Source organism: Cryptomeria japonica, chromosome 7 (assembly GCF_030272615.1).
Source record: "Cryptomeria japonica chromosome 7, Sugi_1.0, whole genome shotgun sequence".
NCBI lineage: Eukaryota > Viridiplantae > Streptophyta > Pinopsida > Cupressales > Cupressaceae > Cryptomeria > Cryptomeria japonica.
In genome coordinates, this window is record NC_081411.1 from 505,067,508 (window position 1) to 505,087,571 (window position 20,064).

Consider the following 20,064-nt stretch of genomic DNA (forward strand, 5'->3'; position numbering starts at 1 on the left):
ATCTCTGTGATCAGCGAAAGGTCTTCATGCTAGCGAATTTGTCTTCTTTGATGAGCGAATCATCTCCAGTCAAGCATATTTCAGATAAGTTTATTATGCTGGTGTGTTTGTCAGATTGATGCCCTAGTTTGATTCATGAACTGCTGTTCATACTGCTTCAAGAGTTGAAGCAAGATTGTAAACATACACACTAATTCTTATCTAATATATTTTGAGATTAGTTGCTGGGTTTTTTCACCTTCAAGAGGAAGGTTTTCCCAAGGTATTCTTGTGTTCTCTGTGTTCATTCTGTTCATTTTGTTAATTGCTATCAGTCTGATCTAAAACTAACAAAGATGGCAATCAATTTAATTAATTCTCCAATGCAAGAGCATTTAATAAGAATTGTTGATCTGGTGATGATTTACCAATTCGATATAGCTCCAAGTTGATCATTTCATTTGATCAACTTGTGATCAAGAAAGCTCTGATTTTGATCAGCGAATTCAGTCTAAGGCATTTTGGATGATTCTAATCTCTTCATCGCAGTGATTTCATTTCAAACTTTGGCAAATTTGGACACAGGGCAACTCAGTCGAGACTTCAGCGAATTCATCCCTCGGCTCAGCAATTTCATTTTACCTGGGTTGCAAGGAAACGTACCCTAGACCCCTGGATACCCGAACCGAAGACTGGTACCCGTATCCTGTGTGGGAGACGTGGGTGGAGGCGTTTCCAATTGCGGGAGACGTGGGCAGGAGTCGGCAGTGCGTCTCCTGACGAATCTGCCCTGAAAAAATTTTAAAAAACCTAAAACGCATAAAAAAATTTAAAAAAACCTTTAAAATGCGACGTCACGCGGCCAAAAAGTCAACAAAATTACAAACCCTAAACGTGCAAAATGATTAACAGCCGCGCGAACACAAATCGTAGTGTTTTGCAGTTGCGCGAAGTCATTCTGCCGCCACCCGAACACAATCCGCAGTCAAAATCGCAGCCACCCGAAGTTGTTTTACCGCCGAAGACAAATAGCGCAAACGCCTTCACACAAAAATTGAAAACCACAAAGCTGCGAGCATAATAAGGTTTTTAAATTTTCGATTTTGTTTCATTTTTTAAACGCCCATACTATGTATTCACAATATTTTTCGATTTTGTCTCATTATTATTTTTTAAACGCCGATAATTTATTTTATAATTTTATAAATTTATAGTTTTATTAATTTTATAAATTTATAATGTATTTTAATTTTTGTATTTTGATTTCACAGTATAAAAACTAAAAAGTTAAGAACTGTGAATGTACTTTTTATTTCATAGTATAAACTGTGAATGTATCGAACATTCACAGTTTATAAAACTGTGAAATACATGAAAATTGAAAAGTAAAACAGAAAAATAATTCACTCACGGGCATTAAAATTAAAAAAAAATTAAAAAATCAATAAATTTCAGAATTTACTTGCAATTAATATTATTATATTTAATATTAATAGTATTACTTAGTAGTATAATTTTTTTACCAGAAATTACTGTTAAATTAGTAAAAAAAAATCTAGTAAACTAAAAAATTATATAATAATTTTTGGTAAATTTAAAATTAGTATAAAATTATACTAATTTCTGATTTTTGGGTAGAATAACAGGGGTACCAGGTAAATCAGGTAGTCCATCAGCTATTTTTTTGTTTTTAACATTTTTATTTTTATTTTTTATTCAGATTCATCATTCAAAATGTCAGGTGGAGGAAGACAAGGGTTGTACCCACTATGGAAGTATGTTGATCGTGTTCCGGGGCCGAAAGGATCAGGTGGAACAGCCACTATCAAATGCAAACTTTGTAATTTGGGATGGAAAGGTACCTACACGAGGGTGAAGGCTCATTTCCTCCACTTGCCATGTAATGGTGTTGAAGGTTGTCCAAATGAGTGTGAAAGATATGATGCTGTGAGAGAACAGGAAAGGGCTGATGGGAAAGTTATGCGAAGCTCTCATGCTTCAACAACAGGGGCAGCTACTACAACTTACAGTCCTGATATAGAGTCAGAGGTGGATGTGACTTCTAGAGGTTTAGCAACTGAACCGGCTCCCAAAAGACCACACATTGGCAGCGCAAACCCCATTGGAAGATTGTTTGATGTGCAAGGACAAGAAGCAGTTGATGCAGCCATTGGACGATTCTTTTATGCAAATGGAATATCATTCAATGTGGCTCGCTCTCCATTCTATGAAGAGATGGTTCGTGCTATCAATAATGCACCAGCAGGCTATAAACCACCTGGGTATGAGAAGCTTCGCACTACTCTTGTTGATAAAGAAAAAAGTTGATTAGAGGAACAAACTGCACCATTGAAAAGAGTGTGGGCTCAAGAAGGATGTAGTATTGTGATGGATGGGTGGACAGATGCTAGGAATCGTCCACTACTTAATGTCATGGTAACATGTAGCAAAGGGCCTTATTTTTTGAAGGCAATAGATTGTTCAGGGCAAGAAAAAAATGCAGAATTTCTTCATAGCCAGCTATGTGATAGCATTGAGGAGGTGGGGTCAACATGTAGTCCAAGTTGTTACTGATGCTGGACCTATTTGTAAAGCAGCAGGCATGTTGGTGCAAAAGAGGTACAGACAGATATTTTGGACACCATGTTGTGTATATTCATTATATAATGCTCTCAAGGATATTGGCAAGTTCCAATGGATTTCAGATCTCATAGAGAAGGGCAGAAAGATACAAATGTTCATATGTAACCATCACCACACACAAGCCATTTATCGTAAATTTGCCAAGGTGGAACTTCTCAAACCTGCTGACACACGTTTTGCTTCTTACTTCATTCTTCTTGACCGCCTTTGTGAAGTCAAAGGAGCTTTGTGTTCCACGGTTGTTAGTGATGCATGGGCAGCTTGGAAACAATCTACATCAAATATTGCAGTTGAGGTGAGAGCTATGGTCCTTGATGAGCATTTTTGGGCTGATGTTAAGTTTGTTGTGGACTTTATTAAGCCCATATGTCAGGTGATCAAATTTGCAGATTCAGATAAGGCATGTTTGGGAGAGGTTTATGAAGCAATAGATTCCATGTGTGAAATGTTAAGATATAGCTTCATTCGTATTAATATATATATATATATATATTGATACTTTATTATAATGAAGAAGTTGTAATAAATGTTATTATCATTATTATTAATATAGTAATGATAATATTATAATGCATGATAAATATTACATTATATTATATTATCATTACTATATTAATAATATAGTAATGGTAATATTAATACATTATCGAAATGAATGATGAAATGCATTGCCGACACTGTTGTATACATTACCAACTGCTGTTTGTGTCGGCTTACATTAAATAGTCTCCATGTTAATGTAAGCGACTGTTGTTAACAGTCGCTTACATTAACATAGCGACTATATACTATATACACCGTTTCATTGTTATGCGATGTTTCATTTGAGAGTCACGATCCTTGAGAAGTGACCGATCATAATTATATATATATTGTGTGCAGTGAGGGTTCGAATACAATCAGTTAAAAAGTTCATTGCTATTCTCCCCTCACTGCATACAATATTATATGCTTCAAATTAAAACAGAGATACACATATATATATCAGCAATAAATAAATAACAGTACTGAATATATTAACAGTGAATATATTCCCAAAGATCTGATTTCTTAACATGGTATCAGAGCAGAGTTAAAGGGAATAAAATTCTGAATTATTATTGAAATACAAAGGAAAGATATCATTTAAAGAAGGAGGATTCAATCACAAATCATCAAAATGACCACCGGAATCAGGATGGAAGATAGATTGGAAGGAGCATCAAATTTTCTATCATGGAAAATTAGAATCACCACACTATTGCAAGAACTGGAATTAGAATCTTTCATAAAAGAAGAAAAAGAAATGCCTACAGACGAAGCAAAGAAAACGACTTGGAAAAGGAGGAACAATAAAGCCAAGAAATTAATTGTTGATTCAGTTAAAGACTCCATTCTCCCAAGTATAGCAAGATTAACAACAGCATATGAGGTTTTCAAGAAAATTCAAGAAACGTATGAGATAAACAATACAAGTCATATAATAACATTTAAGGAGCAATTATTGACCATAAAAATGAACAAAGGAGAAACAGTTACATCTTATTTCCTAAGAATTGCTGAAATACGAGATCAACTATTTTCAATTGGTAACACTATAGAAGACATGGAATTATCTCTAATAGCACAAGGGGATTACCAACATCATGGGAGAATTTTATTCAATGCATAAGCACACGTCCACCTCTACCAAAATTTGATCAACTCAAGAATGACTGTACTCAGGAAGAATCAAGACTTATTACCAGAGGAATAGGTCTAAAGAAAGAGGGAGAAACACAAGCACTCAACACAAAGTCTCACAACAAAAAGAGAAAATCCTTCAAAAGAAAGAGGGGATTCAAAAGAGATTTTCTAAAATTCAATGTTACAAATGTGAGAAATATGGGGCACACTCATCGACATTGTCCTGAAAGGCAAAAGACTCAAGCCACCGTAGCTGAAGCAAAAGAAATTTCACTCTTCTTTACAGCTTTTTCAAGTGAACTAAACTCCAATAATAGAACTTGGATAATTGATAGTGGTGCATCAAGACATATAACCGAATTCAAAAATCAGTTTGAGACACTTGAAAATTATTCAACCGAAGAAGTAACTATTGGAGATAACTCCACCTACCCAGTGAAAGGAATAGGGACCTGCACTATCAAGATAAAGAATGGAGTATCTCTACAACTGAAAGATGTTCTATTTGTACCTAGAATCAAAAGAAACTTAGTTTCTATATCAGGACTAGCAGACCAAGGATTCCGTGTCACCTTTAATGAGGACAAGGTTCTATTATGGCCTAAAAACTCAAATATGAAGAATGCTACAATAATAGGGACAAGAGACGGTAGTCTTTATAAAATATGTAATGATCAAAAATCTGCACTAACTCATGAAATCCCAAATCACAATGAATTATGGCATAAAAGGTTAGGACATCTAAGGTATAATGCTCTACCTTTAATAAACAAAATTACTACGGGTCTTCCACACTTTAAAAATAATCATCCTAGCATTTGTAAAGGTTGTGCACTAGGAAAGAATATAAAAGGGTCTTTTCCTACAAGTGAGCACAAATCTAAAGTAATCTTAGAATTAATTCATACTGATTTATGTGGGCCCATGTCAACACCTTCATTAACAGGATCACTATACCATATTATTTTTGTTGATGACTATTCTCGGAAAACTTGGATATACTTTCTTAAGGTTAAAGAATCAAGTGAGGTACTATCTAAATTCAAAGAATTTAAAGCTTTAGTAGAAAATCAAACAGATAAAAGAATAAAAGTATTAAGATCAGATAATGGAGGTGAATACAAATCTGACATATTTATAGAATTTTGTAATTCTGTTGGGATTAAGAGGGAGTATACTATGCCGTATAATCCTCAACAGAACGGAGTAGCAGAAAGGAAGAATAGATCCATAATCGAAGCAGCAAAAGCCATGATGCTCGATCAAAACCTTCATATTTCTTTTTGGGCAAAAGCTTCAAATACAGCAATATATATTCAAAACCGGTGCCCACACTCCATATTAGAAAACATAACGCCAGAAGAAGCATTCACAGGGATCAAACCAGATCTAAGTCATCTCAGGATATTTGGATGTTCTGTATACATTCATGTACCTAAAGAGAAGAGGACAAAACTAGAACCATCAGGTAAGAGAGGCATACTTGTTGGTTATAGTGAAAACACAAAAGGGTATCGAATTTACATTCCAGGACAAAAATCTGTTGAGATAAGTAGAGATGTAAAATTTGATGAAAATAACTCATTTAAAAACTTTGAAGAAGATAACATCCCAGAGATAGAAGAAGATCTCACTGCTGAAATTGAGAGGGAGGATATAGAAGAACCTGAATCTCCTATCATTGAAAATGAGAATACTAATATAATCAATAGTAAGAAAAGGCCATTATGGGCAAGGCAAATAATTAAAGAAAATAATGTAGAACCAAATGAAATATCTCATGAGAGTAAAAGGACAAGAACTCAAAAATGTTATGCAGCTCTTATAACAGAAATCAATAACTCAAAACCATCAAATACTAAGGAGGCATTGTCTAATCAAGCATGGAGAGAGGCAATGATTGAAGAATATCAATCTATAATAAAGAATGATGTCTGGGACATAGTACCTAGACCTAAAAACAAAACCGTTGTCTCTTCTAGATGGCTATTCAAAACTAAATATGCTCCTGATGGAAGTATTGAGAAACATAAAGCTCGGTTTGTTGCTAGAGGGTTCTCACAAAAAGCAGGTATTGATTATGAAGAAACATTTGCTCCTGTAGCACGGTATACATCAGTCAGAACCATTATTGCTATAGCAGCCTCTAAAGGATGGAAGATACACCAGATGGATGTGAAAACAGCATTCCTTAATGGCACTATTGAAGAAGAAGTATACTTAGAGCAGCCAGAAGGGTTCATTATACATGATGCATCAAAATATGTTTGCAAACTCAAGAAAGCACTATATGGGTTGAAACAAGCTCCTAGAGCTTGGTATGAAAGGATAAACAGCTATCTTTCAAAATTAGGATACTCTAAAAATGATGCAAATCCTAACATTTACTTTAAGATAACAGATGGCAACATGGTTATTTTAGTTCTTTATGTAGATGATCTTTTAATAACAGGAGAGGATCATCTTATTGCAAAATGTAAGCAAGAACTCACTGCTGAATTTGACATGAAAGATTTAGGACTATTACATTATTTCTTAGGGTTGGAAGTATCTCAAAAGGAAGGCTATATTTTGTTAAATCAACATAAATACACTATTGATATTCTAACCAGATTTGGAATGATGGAGTGTAAGCCTTTATCCACACCTATGGAAACAAATTTGCACAAACTCAAAGTTGAAGCAGAAGAGTCTGAACCTACTGATCCTACATTGTATAGAGAAATTGTTGGTTCTCTTATGCACTTGGTGAACACTAGACCTGACATCTGTTATGCAACCAATGTTGTGAGTCACTTTATGTGTGAGCCCAAGAAAATACACTTAATGGCAGCTAAGCATATCTTGAGATATCTACGAGGATCTATTGGATTTGGGCTAAAGTATGAACAGGTAGAAATCAATCTTCAAGGATATTCTGATTCTGATTGGGCTGGAAGTACGACGGATCGGAAAAGCACTACAGGGTGTTGCTTCAGTCTTGGTTCGGCTATGATTTCCTGGTTCAGTCGAAAACAGTCAGCAGTAGCATTAAGCTCCATTGAAGCTGAATATATGGCAGCATCCATGGGAGCACGTGAAGCTGTATGGTGTAATGCCCTGCCAGGAAACCCCGAAGGGACAAGCCACAATTACGAGAATAGAGTGCAACAATTTTTTTTATTTTTTTTTTTAAGTTACAACACATAAGATGCAACAAGACATCAAAGATTCAGATTACATAGCGGAAGACATCAACAACAATCTCCTAAAGAGTTTCCCAGCGAGATTACTTAAATTTTCACAGTTCACTTAACTCACACAATTAGTCCAAAAGCTGGATATCTTAATAACGAGATAATTCATAAGCAGGACAATTTCTTTCAAGGACGGAAATATAAATCACAACGAAGATTCATCCATTAAGATCCATTCATCCACCTCATTCAAGCTTTTCAATTAAAATTACAACTATACATCTAACGTTCTAATTCGCTAGGATTTCATCATACATAAGAGATCTTTCCAAGCAAAATTAAATTTCTTGACAACAACTGAGTATAATTCATTACTCTAAGTTACATTCTTTCCATATTCCAACGTAATGCATTTAAAGGACGATTACACACATACATTTACGATAAATCGCATCCCAACCAATTATGCATTCGAACAACATGGCATTCAAGATAGAATTGAATATAAGCATTTAAAGTTAATTCCAATTATCCATTTAACCATTCAACCTAAATTAACCATACATGATAAAGCTGAATAAAGAGACATAAGAGAATCCATCACATAACACCATAATGATCTCGGAGTTCACCCCTAAAGGGCTACATCTCCGGGTCTGCGCAACTGCAAGACCCCTCTGATAATTAATAAAGTTAAGAGTACAAGAGGTTACACTATACCATCCAGCCATCAAGGCGATACATAAGCAATATACAACGACCACAACGGTCAATAAATACATTAACGATCCTTACAAGGAACAGGATCCAGCTGAACATAATCAAAGCTAATAACATAAGAGTCCATGAGAGCATCCATAAAACTGAACCATCACCACCCAAGGGTCTAACATGAAACCGATACTCACAAGGCAGCGACAAAGGACGACTCACAAAGGTACTCAAAACAGGACAAGACGACAACACACTAGCGAACGTAGGGACAAGTGTCATCACACAACCTGGTATGGATACCATGGCAAGTCTTCATAGATCCCGGCCCATACACTGGTAACCCTGGCAACCTAATCCGAACTTCCGGCCCATCCAAGCCTCATGTGGACCCACACATCCTCTCGTGAAGACAAGGAAGATGGTTTGCCATTTCAGGCCTTCTCACAGCATGCCGAATCTATGATAGCATTCGTCCCATGTGTGAGGCACATTTTCTTATTTATAAATTATATTCTAATCTATTTAGGTTATCACTTATTAGACTCACTTTCGACGGGTTATCCAGCAGCCACTTTGGGCGCGGCCCCCAATCGAAAGCCACTTTCCCATACGACACTAGACCAACTCAGACGAACTCAAACCAAGGAATACACATGGTCAGACGAACGGAGTTCAAGAAGAAGAGCAATCATCTGGTCAAACACGACTCAAGGGTAATCACTTACTGACGGTACTCTAACTAGAGACCTGACAACTAAGGTTAGCCATGAATCATCATTCGACTCACACAAAGAGGATATGATCAATTATGACAACATCACAAAACAACAGTCAACTCGAAAATCGAGGACTAAAACAGGCACACCAAAACATTTCATACGACAGGGTCCTACCAGACAAAGCAAAACATGCCATTTCATAATTAAAGCGAATACAGTAATTAAACTCGCAAGGCAATAATCAGAAAGGACAATATTTCTCAAATTGATTTAAACATGACAAGGCGATCAAGTTTTCTACAAGATCTAAATCAGCTTACAGTTATCTACCTCATCAAGGGGATAAGTTGTTCTTGGTTTTCTAACTCTTAAGGTTCAAAGCATCGAACAGGCAAATTAAGCCGTATAGAGTTTTTTTTAAACCAAATTTACATTAATAAAATCAGACAACTATTAATCAATTAAAATGAGCTATTTAATCTCCAATCTAGCATCATTAACATCCTGGTCTAAAATCAATCTCTACAGATTCATAATTTCACTTCCAGGTGCATTATACGAATTACGTAAATAAAAATGTAGAAAGAGAAACTAAAGAAGCTAATCATTTCCAAAAGCACATCGTTTCAATTTAAACACCCATCGATAAATATTTCACTACTTCTCAATTAGCCGAATGCTCTAATCAGCTAGAGGGTGAGATCTAGATTCACTAATCCCAGATCCATCGGAATATAAACAACAATATTCAATTGCAGAAGTTCACAGTTTCCGAACTTAATCAGGAAGGGAGCAAAAATCATGAAATGAAAATGAATAGTTAATTCACCTATAACTCCGTTATAACACTAATCAATATCCAAATATCATTTTCCAAGATTAATGCTACCATATTCCTAATTAAGAAACTAACTAAAACTTAACATAAACAAATTAACTTCATTAACATGATACTAAAAACATATGTATATTTTTTTTTTAATACCAAACAAAATACATTGAAACCACCATTTTTTTTTTTTTTAACCATGCTTGAAACAACTAAAAACGCATTTTAAAATAAAACTATGTTTCTATTCTTTTTTTTTTAAAAAACAAAGAAAACCGCACTTTTAAAGCGCAGGCTAGGGCGGGCCGTGCCCTAACCCTAGCCGCGGCGCGGGGAGCACGAGCGGCGCCCACGGTGGTGCCCGCAGGTGCCGCGGCGCCCTGCGGCCACCGCGGCCCCTGCGGCCACCGCCGTGGGCCGCAGCCCCAAACACACTGCGAGAAGAAGCAAGGGACGGAGGAGGAAATGGGGGGACGCGCGGGGGAGGGGAGAGGGAGCGGGTGGAGCTCCGCTCCCCGCCTCCCATCCCCTAAACGCAGCCCGAAACAATTAACAAAACGCCCGAAACTTTCTTCGAACACACACACAGTTCGGCATTTTATGTGATTTTGATAATTTAAACACACAGTCCGAACTAAAAAGAACGCCCAGTTCGGCTTCAATCCAAAAACGTTTTAAAATTTTCTTCGAACACCCAGTTCGGATATAAAAAAAAATAAATGTTCTCATTTCCTTTATAAACACAGTTCGAACCAATAAAACAAAACGCCCATAACAGAGCTTGCTAATGGATTTCAATTCACTATAATTTCGGTTTAAACGAACAGGTTTAGATATCGCAATTTCTTGAAGGATTTCTCATCCTTTCCAAAAACAAGGGTTTCAAACACTCTAACAGCAAAGAGGAAATACACATTTCCAAAGGAAAACTCCAGCCAAACTCATATGAACAATCAAGTTGATTTTTCCAATCACAAATTCATTTCTTTCAATCAAACAGTAAATCCTATGGCAACAAGAAATCAGTTCAGATTCCTACCTTAAAATGCAATCCCGGAATGGCTGAAGGAGAGCCCCAATTTTCAGCTCCCAATTCCTCCCATTTTTCCTTCCCCAACCAAAATCTTCTCCAAATTTGTCCCCCCTCTCCAAATTTCTCAAATTGGGTTATATGGAAGAGTTGACCCAAAATTCTCTATTTTGGAATAAAAACTTTTATTTACAATTAATTCCTCAAAATTTAATCATTTTCAACAATATCAACAATATAACTTGCTTTCCAATTAAAAATCGATTTCTCATATCAGATCAATTTAACCTTTCAAATTAGTAATCTAACGAAATACAATTAACTCTATGGCGATAACATATAAAACTTCCTTTTCAACAGCATATATATATAATGCATTTAATAATCGAAATCAGCCATTAATTCGAATTCACTCCCAATTAAAATAAGCAATACAATATCAACGAAAATCGCCTAACGGAAACCAGATTAATCTAATCCATTAATCATCAATGCACAAATGCATATATAATCAAGATAATTATTAAGGACTAATTAATCAATTAATCAAACACACCAAGCACGCAAACCGAGAAGGTCAACCAAACAGACGACTCGCAAACCCAAACAAAGAGGGATTACCGACGACGACTGACGATGCTCACTTGAGCACGACTAAGGCCGACTAAGGTCTTACGACCACCTAATCCAACTCTAAGGATTAAAAAGGTATGCTCAAACCTGCAAAACCAGGTGATGACGAACCTCGCACTCATGCGACTTCGTACCTGAAATCTCCTGCAACCAAAGATCATACATGCATACATATATAAAATTTAATGAAAACGTTAGCTCGATGTTAATACCACGAAATAAGAACACTAAACAACTAGCATAAACTAGAGTGAAAACCACATCAATAGCTATGCGTTACATCAAACATCTGACAATAATCATTATATTAAGATAACTAATCAAGATTAAACCAAGGTTAGAGATCGATTACGGTAGGGGTACTACATATGGTTAAGAAAGCTATTATTTGGATTGTTTGGAAAACCTTTAGATCCAACTGTGATTCATTGTGACAATCAAAGTTGTATCAAGTTATCTGTTAATCCAGTTTTCCATAACAGATCCAAACACATTGAGATTCCATATCATTACATAAGAGATATGGTAGATAGAAATGTTGCAAGGCTAGAGTACATTAGTACTAAAGAACAGAGTGCTGATATTTTCACTAAGCCACTAGCAAAACTGAAGATAGAATACTTCAGAAACAAACTTGGCATGATCAAGTTGTGAAATATGATTTATATTCCTCTTATTTATAAGTTTTTTATTCATGAATAAATGTACAAAAAAAATAAAATAAAAAATAAAAAAAATAAAAAAATAAACAAATGTGTATATTGCAATATTGTGTAAAATGATCATTTGTGTGGGTTAACGTTTCAAGGTGACGATCTTGTAAATGGTTAACCAAAGTGTCAAGATTGACTACTTAAATGTGTGTCCTGATTGTGCGGAGATCTTGACTCTTGTTATTACTGGATGTGTAATAACGAAACCATATCATGATAGACTACTTAATTGTGTGTCCCGACTGTGCGAAGATCATGATATTCAAGTCTATACTCATGATGAGACTACATTAACTTGTATGTCCCGAAGTGCGGATGTCATGATAGACTTTTAATGATTAATACTCACTCGCTAAGAGGGAGTGTTAAGATATAGCTTCATTCGTATTAATATATATATATATATTATATATATATTGATACTTTATTATAATGAAGAAGTTGTAATAAATGTTATTATCATTATTATTAATATAGTAATGATAATATTATAATGCATGATAAATATTACATTATATTATATTATCATTACTATATTAATAATATAGTAATGGTAATATTAATACATTATCGAAATGAATGATGAAATGCATTGCCGACACTGTTGTATACATTACCAACTGCTGTTTGTGTCGGCTTACATTAAACAGTCTCCATGTTAATGTAAGCGACTGTTGTTAACAGTCGCTTACATTAACATAGCGACTATATACTATATACACCGTTTCATTGTTATGCGATGTTTCATTTGAGAATCACGATCCTTGGGAAGTGACCGATCATAATTATATATATATTGTGTGCAGTGAGGGTTCGAATACAATCAGTTAAAAAGTTCATTGCTATTCTCCCCTCACTGCATACAATATTATATGCTTCAAATTAAAACAGAGATACACATATATATATCAGCAATAAATAAATAACAGTACTGAATATATTAACAGTGAATATATTCCCAAAGATCTGATTTCTTAACATGAAAGAGTAAAGAAGATAACTAATGCAAAAGATATTTCTCTATATCCTTTGATAGAAGAAAAGTTACATGGAAGGTGGAACAAACTTAACACACCTCTTCATTGTGCTGCCTATGCCCTTAATCCTAAATGGTATGATATAGAAGTGACCAAAAAGAGAGCTCCACATCAGGATAGAGAGGTAATGAAGGGCTTTTGGGCTGCGGTTAAAAAGATTTATAGCCGAGGTGAGGAAGCTTCAGTTATGAGGACTCAATGGAATAAGTTTTCACGTGGGCAAGGTGATTTTGCTTCTGTGGAAGCTATATATGATATGAAAGTAAAGAAAGACCCTATAGAGTGGTGGTGGAATCATGGAAGTGAAGCCCCTGAATTGCAATCATTTGCAATACGATTACTCTCACAAGTGGCTAGCTCTTCATCTTGTGAGAGAAATAGGAGCACTTATGGGTTCATTCATTCACTGAAGAGGAACCGATTAGGATCAAAGAAAGCAGAGAACCTAGTGTACATTCATAGCTCACTTCATCTTCTCTCTCGTGTAGATCCTGGATACAATGAGGGTCCTTCGGCAAAATGGGATCAAATTTCACCTGATGGAGACGTTGCAACCATTGTAGATGAAGTGGTTGAAGCAGATGGACTAGCTGATTTACCCCCTGTTATTCTACCATTAGAGGAACCCGAATTCGAGAGTGATGACTATTTGGAGAGCCTCATAGCTGATGACCTTGATATGGATGATCATGGCGAAAAAGAGTAGATTATAAATATAAAATTTCTGATTTTTGCTTTCAGTTTTTGGTTTGCGTATCAGCTTGCTGTTTATCAAGCTGTCTTCAATATGTAATCAGTATCACTAATCAGTTTGAAACTATGACACAATGATTGTATGGCATTTTGATCCTAAACTTCATAGTTAATAGTTAATACTTAATGTTATTTCTTGTTTTGAAAGTCCAATGTCATCAGATTTTCAGATTTTCTATAAATTATTAAATTATATTAAAAAAAAAATTTGGCGTCTCCAAGTACCCACGTCTCCTATTTTGAAAAAATAGCCGTACCAGTACCAGTACCCGACGTCTCCAAGAACCCCCGTACCCATGCAACCTTGCATTTTACTTATGATGATATTACTTGCTGCGACTCCATGTTCATAATAGCAATTTGACATCAGAGATATCAGCAGCGAACTTCTCAATTTTGGTGAACCACGAATTCAACATCAGCGAGTTCATCATCAGCAATTACATAGGGCGACTTCATTACATGAGGCGATTTCATCACTAACCCTTCCAAATTGATATCAGCGACTTGATTTCATCGACTCCAGTCAATCTTCAATAGGGCAGCAATTTCACCTCATTTGATCATTCGATTATATTAGAGGCAGCGACTTTGGGTATCTGCTATTTCGAAGATTGTATGCGACAACTCCCAACCTGCCTTCATTTGCAAAAGCGACCTTTGAGATCACAGTGTGCAGCAAATTCATCTTCACAAAGGCAATCATGTTCTTTCAAATTTCTGATCATCACTATTTGCAAATCGATTTTGAGGGGTGGCAATTTTGACACAGTGGTGAAGATGGTTCAAATTTGACAGCAATCTGAGTTTTTGCAAGTGAATAATATCGATTGTGACCAGCTATGTCGACTTTAATCAATCCACAATTGAATTTGGAAACAAGATCATTATTTAGTGAGCTTGGGAAGGGCCAATTTGACCCATTTATCTGATTTACCAATCTGATCTGAAACATTGATCGATCTGAAGTTGGGACCTTCTCATTCATTTTGAATTTTTTTATTACATCAATGATTTGGCTGCCAACTTATTGTCTTTATATAATCTTTTTAAGGCTCAAATTTTTTAAATGATGAGGTGATTTTGATTTTCGTAAAGGCATAATGCATAAACCTGAGTGATCATGATCAGCTGAGAAGCGAATGTATGAATTAAGGATTTTATTTAGATTTTTAGGGTGATTATCGCTTTTAACTTGAGTAATCGATTCATATCCATAATCAAATATTCATTGCGTGACACTAACTTGAACAACTTTCGCAGGAGCGTGACGGCAGGATCACAACAAATTCACATCAAGGAGGACATCACACTTCAAGTGTCTACAAGCAAACTATTACATCCGATCACATTATTTCACGAAAAGGCATCCAGATTCAATGAACCTAACAAGAAGATAATTGCTACATGGGCACGAAGATCGATGTACGTACCGCCATCATCTATTGGTTGAATTTTCTAAGAAGGACATGTGTCCCTTTAAATGTAAACATATCATTGGTCAAGCATTAAATGCTGCACAATAGGGTTTCTATCTTGTAATCTTGGCCATTGATCTCAAATCGATCTGAGCCACTGAAATGTAATGAGAGCACTATAAAAGGCCTCACTTCTTCATTTGGAAGGTGAATAGTCAGTGGTTCAAGAATAGGGAATAGTCAACAGTTAGTAGCTCAATAGTAGATAGCAATTTAGAGTAGAGTAGGAAGAGAAGGCGAAAATTGTTGCCAAGACATTGCTGCAAAAGGCATGTAAACTTCATTGAAGATATGGTGAATTCTATATGTTAATTCAACAATTTGCATGGTCTCTACTTCTCAATTTGATTTCATGTTTTTAGATGAATGGAAGACTTTGTGTAATCAATGGTGAAATTCGTATATCTATACTACTAACACTTTGTCGATGGTAAAGTGCCTTGCGTAGTCAACTGGAATCATTCAACTTAACCTTAACTTCAATTGTCGCTTCTTCATTGATATGCATCAACTTGATGGTGTCTATGCTTGTAGCGGTGATTTGAACATCATAAGCTACCCTTAGAAGATCGCACTAGCCTTGTGGAGATGTTCGTTGCATGTCAAAGCAAGACTTACTTAGAGTTGCATCAAAGATCATCCATTGCTCCTACATTCTTAGAGTTAGAATAGTCTCTCTCAACCCTTATCTTTTTTCCTTTTTTCAAGTCAATGAAGTCCCACGTTCCAACGATATCCAAAGCAGTTCAAGCATTCAACGTAAGTCCCCTCGCAAGTACAGAAAATCACATCAATACCATTGAAGCTATCCGGCAAGTCAAGACCTGACATAAAAGAACCTTGGAGTCATCTCAAGTGATCCTTATGTGAATCTTCAGCATTTGAGAGTCTTTACTCAAGAGAGGATAGAGTATTCAATACTTTATTTTGTGTTCGATAGTGCATCAAAACACCATCACAATATCTTAACCCTACTTTTATCCTCCAAATATATCAATGGGGAGGTTAAAAAAGTAAAACATCTGAGGTTGAGACAAAGGACCTAATTATTGGGGAGTTGCAGAATTACAAGCAAGTTAGGAGGAGGCTCTTTTCTTCACCACTAGCTATCTAAAGGAGAGCCATCTAAACACCAAAGAACAAAAAAATAGTCTTCAATTATTGCTTACAACTTCCAAATATTGCTCGCTTACAAAACATTTGAATGTCTTCTTTGAAACTACTTGGTGGGGGGATTGAGGCAGAAATATACCAAATCTTCAAAAGCTAACCCTCCACATTTTGTATCAACCTTGCAATGCCTTTAGATGTAAGTGGAACTAGATTTTATTTAAGTCATTCACAAGAAAAAGTGCAAGAAGCTAACATAGAATGCCTCAATGACATCTTTGTGCAATACAACTTTTGTCTTCGCTCAAGAAAGGTGAACGCAATTGCTCAAAAGCCAATTGATTTGAATGAGATCAATCTACATAGTGATTAGACTATGCAAAATGAGAAGACCATCATGTTTTCAAAAGATGAGATTGTTAATATTGAGAGGAAAGCAAAGAAAGTTGCAGAGTAGAAGCAACAGGTGTTATTGGATGACATCATGAGAGATGATGATGTTGAGCCAAAGGAGTAATCGCTGCCCTCTAGTTCAAAGTTGAAGTTGCAGCAGTCTAGTACAAGGTTGGAGCCATAGCCAACTTTGAGGAGAAGGCTCGAAACTATCACTGGAATGTATACAAGGAAGAGGAAATTCAAATTGTATAATGTTATAGCTTGCACGGATATGTAATTGTTTATGATGATTTTCAATCATCATTATATATATCATATTTATCAACTGATGTATTCAAATGATGATAATATTGTACCCTTTTTATGTTCAAATCTAATAGAAAACATTTCCCCTACATTATGTAAATGTATTATGCATAAAATTTGTTATTATGAAGAAATTTATATATTTTTATCTTGAGTTGCCAACTTTTGCCGAGATACAAGGCCTGAGCAAATTTGGGTCTACCGAGCTTTGCCAAGTGCAAGTTTTTGAACTATGGTCTAAGCTATTCGGCAGTTGCTTGTCTGTTAACATGTTTTTAAGAGGTCAGTGAGTTCCCAAGGTCTTTTAATGAGCTACCAACCCTTTGCGGTTAAGAAAGGCCGCTTCTCTTCAAACAATACAAAGGATAATCAACACAGAAAAGTGTAGACTAACTAAAGCTAGAAATGTGATTACAGTCTGAAGTTGTCAAAGTGCTCTAAATGTTTGAGAAATGCCGGCAAAAGTAGTAGTTACATGGCTTTTTGACTGCATCTGTAATTTAGGGTAATCCACCTAGATAAGAAATCCACTCACCTATCCTTCCCTCATCCAGTAGTATGTTTTCTTCCATTAGTGTAGCAGAGTTGGCAAATCTACCATTTAACAAAAGGAGATGAATACAGAAAGTGCTAAAATACTCATCAAACCGGATGCAATGTATTGCTATAGTCAATCTACACATTTTTTACCAAAAAAAAGTTGCTAATGTTGTAGCAAGAATTCGCCACTCTCTATATTTTGATCGATTTCTTAAAAAAAAAAAAAAAAAAATCACTCTAAGAATATAAGATAAAGATTTTATGTATTTTATGGCTAAAATTGTTCCACGAGCTGTGGTGATGGAATGATGAAGTGTTAATGGTAGGGAATGACCTCGTTGTAGCCATATTTTTGGTGATACTGCCGCTGCACTACAGGGCTGAAGAATAACGCTGCGTTGTATATCAGATACGAGGAATGCTTGGTCAGATTGAACACCAAGAAGTCCAAATTCAATCCCACCACACTGAAAAAGAATTAAATAAGATTATTATTTGGACGGTTCTGATTCCATTGAGGAGAGAAGCAGCTGAAACACCCAAACCCACCTCTTACGACGGTAATTGAGAAGAACCTGCGGATAGAAACTGAAGGACCACACGCTGAACGCAAACCATCCGAGAATCTGATAAAATGTCTCCAAAAACACAGAATTCCACGACACACCCATGTCAGTGCTTCTGCCTCGATCTTTGCCGCTTTCGCCTCTGCCTACTAACGATCATTAGATGTTAGATCATTCATTGCATTTAGACATCTTTGACCGGTTAAAAAAAAATTCGTCTTGTTTAAAAAAAAAAAATTTAAACAAGAATCTTTTCTTTTCTTTTCACCTTTGCCCTGAGTTTTCCTCCGTCTTTTCTGTTGCGTCTATTGATAAAGACATGGATTCTATAGAATCTTGTATGCTAAATAAATACACCTACCATAAAATTTAATAGAAAATATCAGTATTTTAAGGGAATAATAGTTTTTTTTAATATTATAGGAGATTTAAATTCAGTATTATTTAGATGTCAATTATATGAATTGTGTAATTAAATCAGTATTATTTAGATGTCAATTATATGAATTGTGTAATTAAATCAGTATTATTTAGATGTCTACTATATGAATTTTGTGCCTTTTTTCCTTTTATAATAGTTATGTGAATGATTTTGAAAGAATAATTAGAATATTAAGTGTAAAATAGAATAGAAAATATATTATTAGAAAATATATTATTAATTGGTAACAAATGAATCAATGAGATCTTAGAATTGAAATATTTGATCAAATTTTTAATGCTTGTTTTCTTTCAAATTTATGTCACTTTTTTATTTTATGTTTTGTCATATTTTAGTGTCACTTTTTTATTTTATTTGTTGCCTTGTCACTTACAAAATATATCATGAATTGGTAACAAATGAATCATGAGATGTTTAAATTAAAATATCTTAACCAAAAATTTTTAATGTATAATTTCTTTCAAACTTGTTTCAAACTATATTCTAGTTGTGTTGTAAGTTATGGAATCTTTCAATTTATTGTTCTATTTGATAAATGACATTATTTCTTGTTTAAAGAATTGTGAGCCAAAGAATATTTTTTTTATCATATTGAATCAATTTTAATTTATTGAAAACTAAAATAGAGAAAATATGGGAGATTGTGACTAAAATTATTAGTAATAAAATTTACATCTATAAATTTAAAATATTTTTAATATTTAACAATAAAAGGGTAATATTTAATAAAAGATAATAAACCATTGAATTTTAAAATCTATGTTATATCTATTTGTTTTATAGATTATCAAGAAATGGTATATTTGTAAATTCTAGCACATTTCATCAATAGAAAATATCACTTACAATTGTATTTTAAGGGTATAATTATTATGTGGATGGTTTTAAAAAAAAAAGTGTAAAAATAGATTAGAAAATATATTATTAGTTGGTAACAAATGAATCAATGAGACATTAGAATTAAAATCTCAAATTGTTAATGTTTTTTTCTTTCAAAATTATTTTAAAATATTCAACTTTTTTCATTTTGATTATAAAAATGACAAATTCATGTCACAATATTTTATTTTATTTTTGTCTTATTTTAGTGAAACTTTTTTATTTTATTTGTTGTCTTCTCTCACTTATAAAATATGTTATGAGATGTTTTTGATATTAAAAGAAGCCAAAAAAACAAGGGGGTTGACCCATTGGAACAACAAGGAAAATAGTGGCAGAACCACTGTCAGCATATTAACAACAGAGTTACAGCCCTTTACCTCTATCAAAAATTGTGATCATTCTACGTAAGTTCAGCAGATATAAAAAAGTATTAAACAAAGTTTTAGATATTTG

General features: G+C 34.7%; 1 protein-coding gene across 5 annotated transcripts in view; it reads right to left on the bottom strand.

The window, feature by feature from the left end:
• LOC131060160 (cystinosin homolog) overlaps positions 1-18,640 on the bottom strand; it is a 238,030-nt gene extending 219,390 nt beyond the window's left edge. The window contains exons 1-5 of one of the 5 annotated variants that reach the window (XM_057993282.2): positions 18,556-18,640; positions 18,271-18,433; positions 18,056-18,188; positions 11,476-11,532; positions 10,765-10,920 (exon numbers count right to left, since the gene is read on the bottom strand). In XM_057993282.2, coding sequence (XP_057849265.2) covers positions 10,765-10,920; positions 11,476-11,532; positions 18,056-18,188; positions 18,271-18,392 — 468 coding nt within the window. In that variant the 5' untranslated portion in view covers positions 18,393-18,433; positions 18,556-18,640. The other 4 variants (XM_057993283.2, XM_057993288.1, XM_057993285.2 and 1 more) reach the window with 4 other exon arrangements.
• Positions 18,641-20,064: the final 1,424 nt, after the last annotated feature.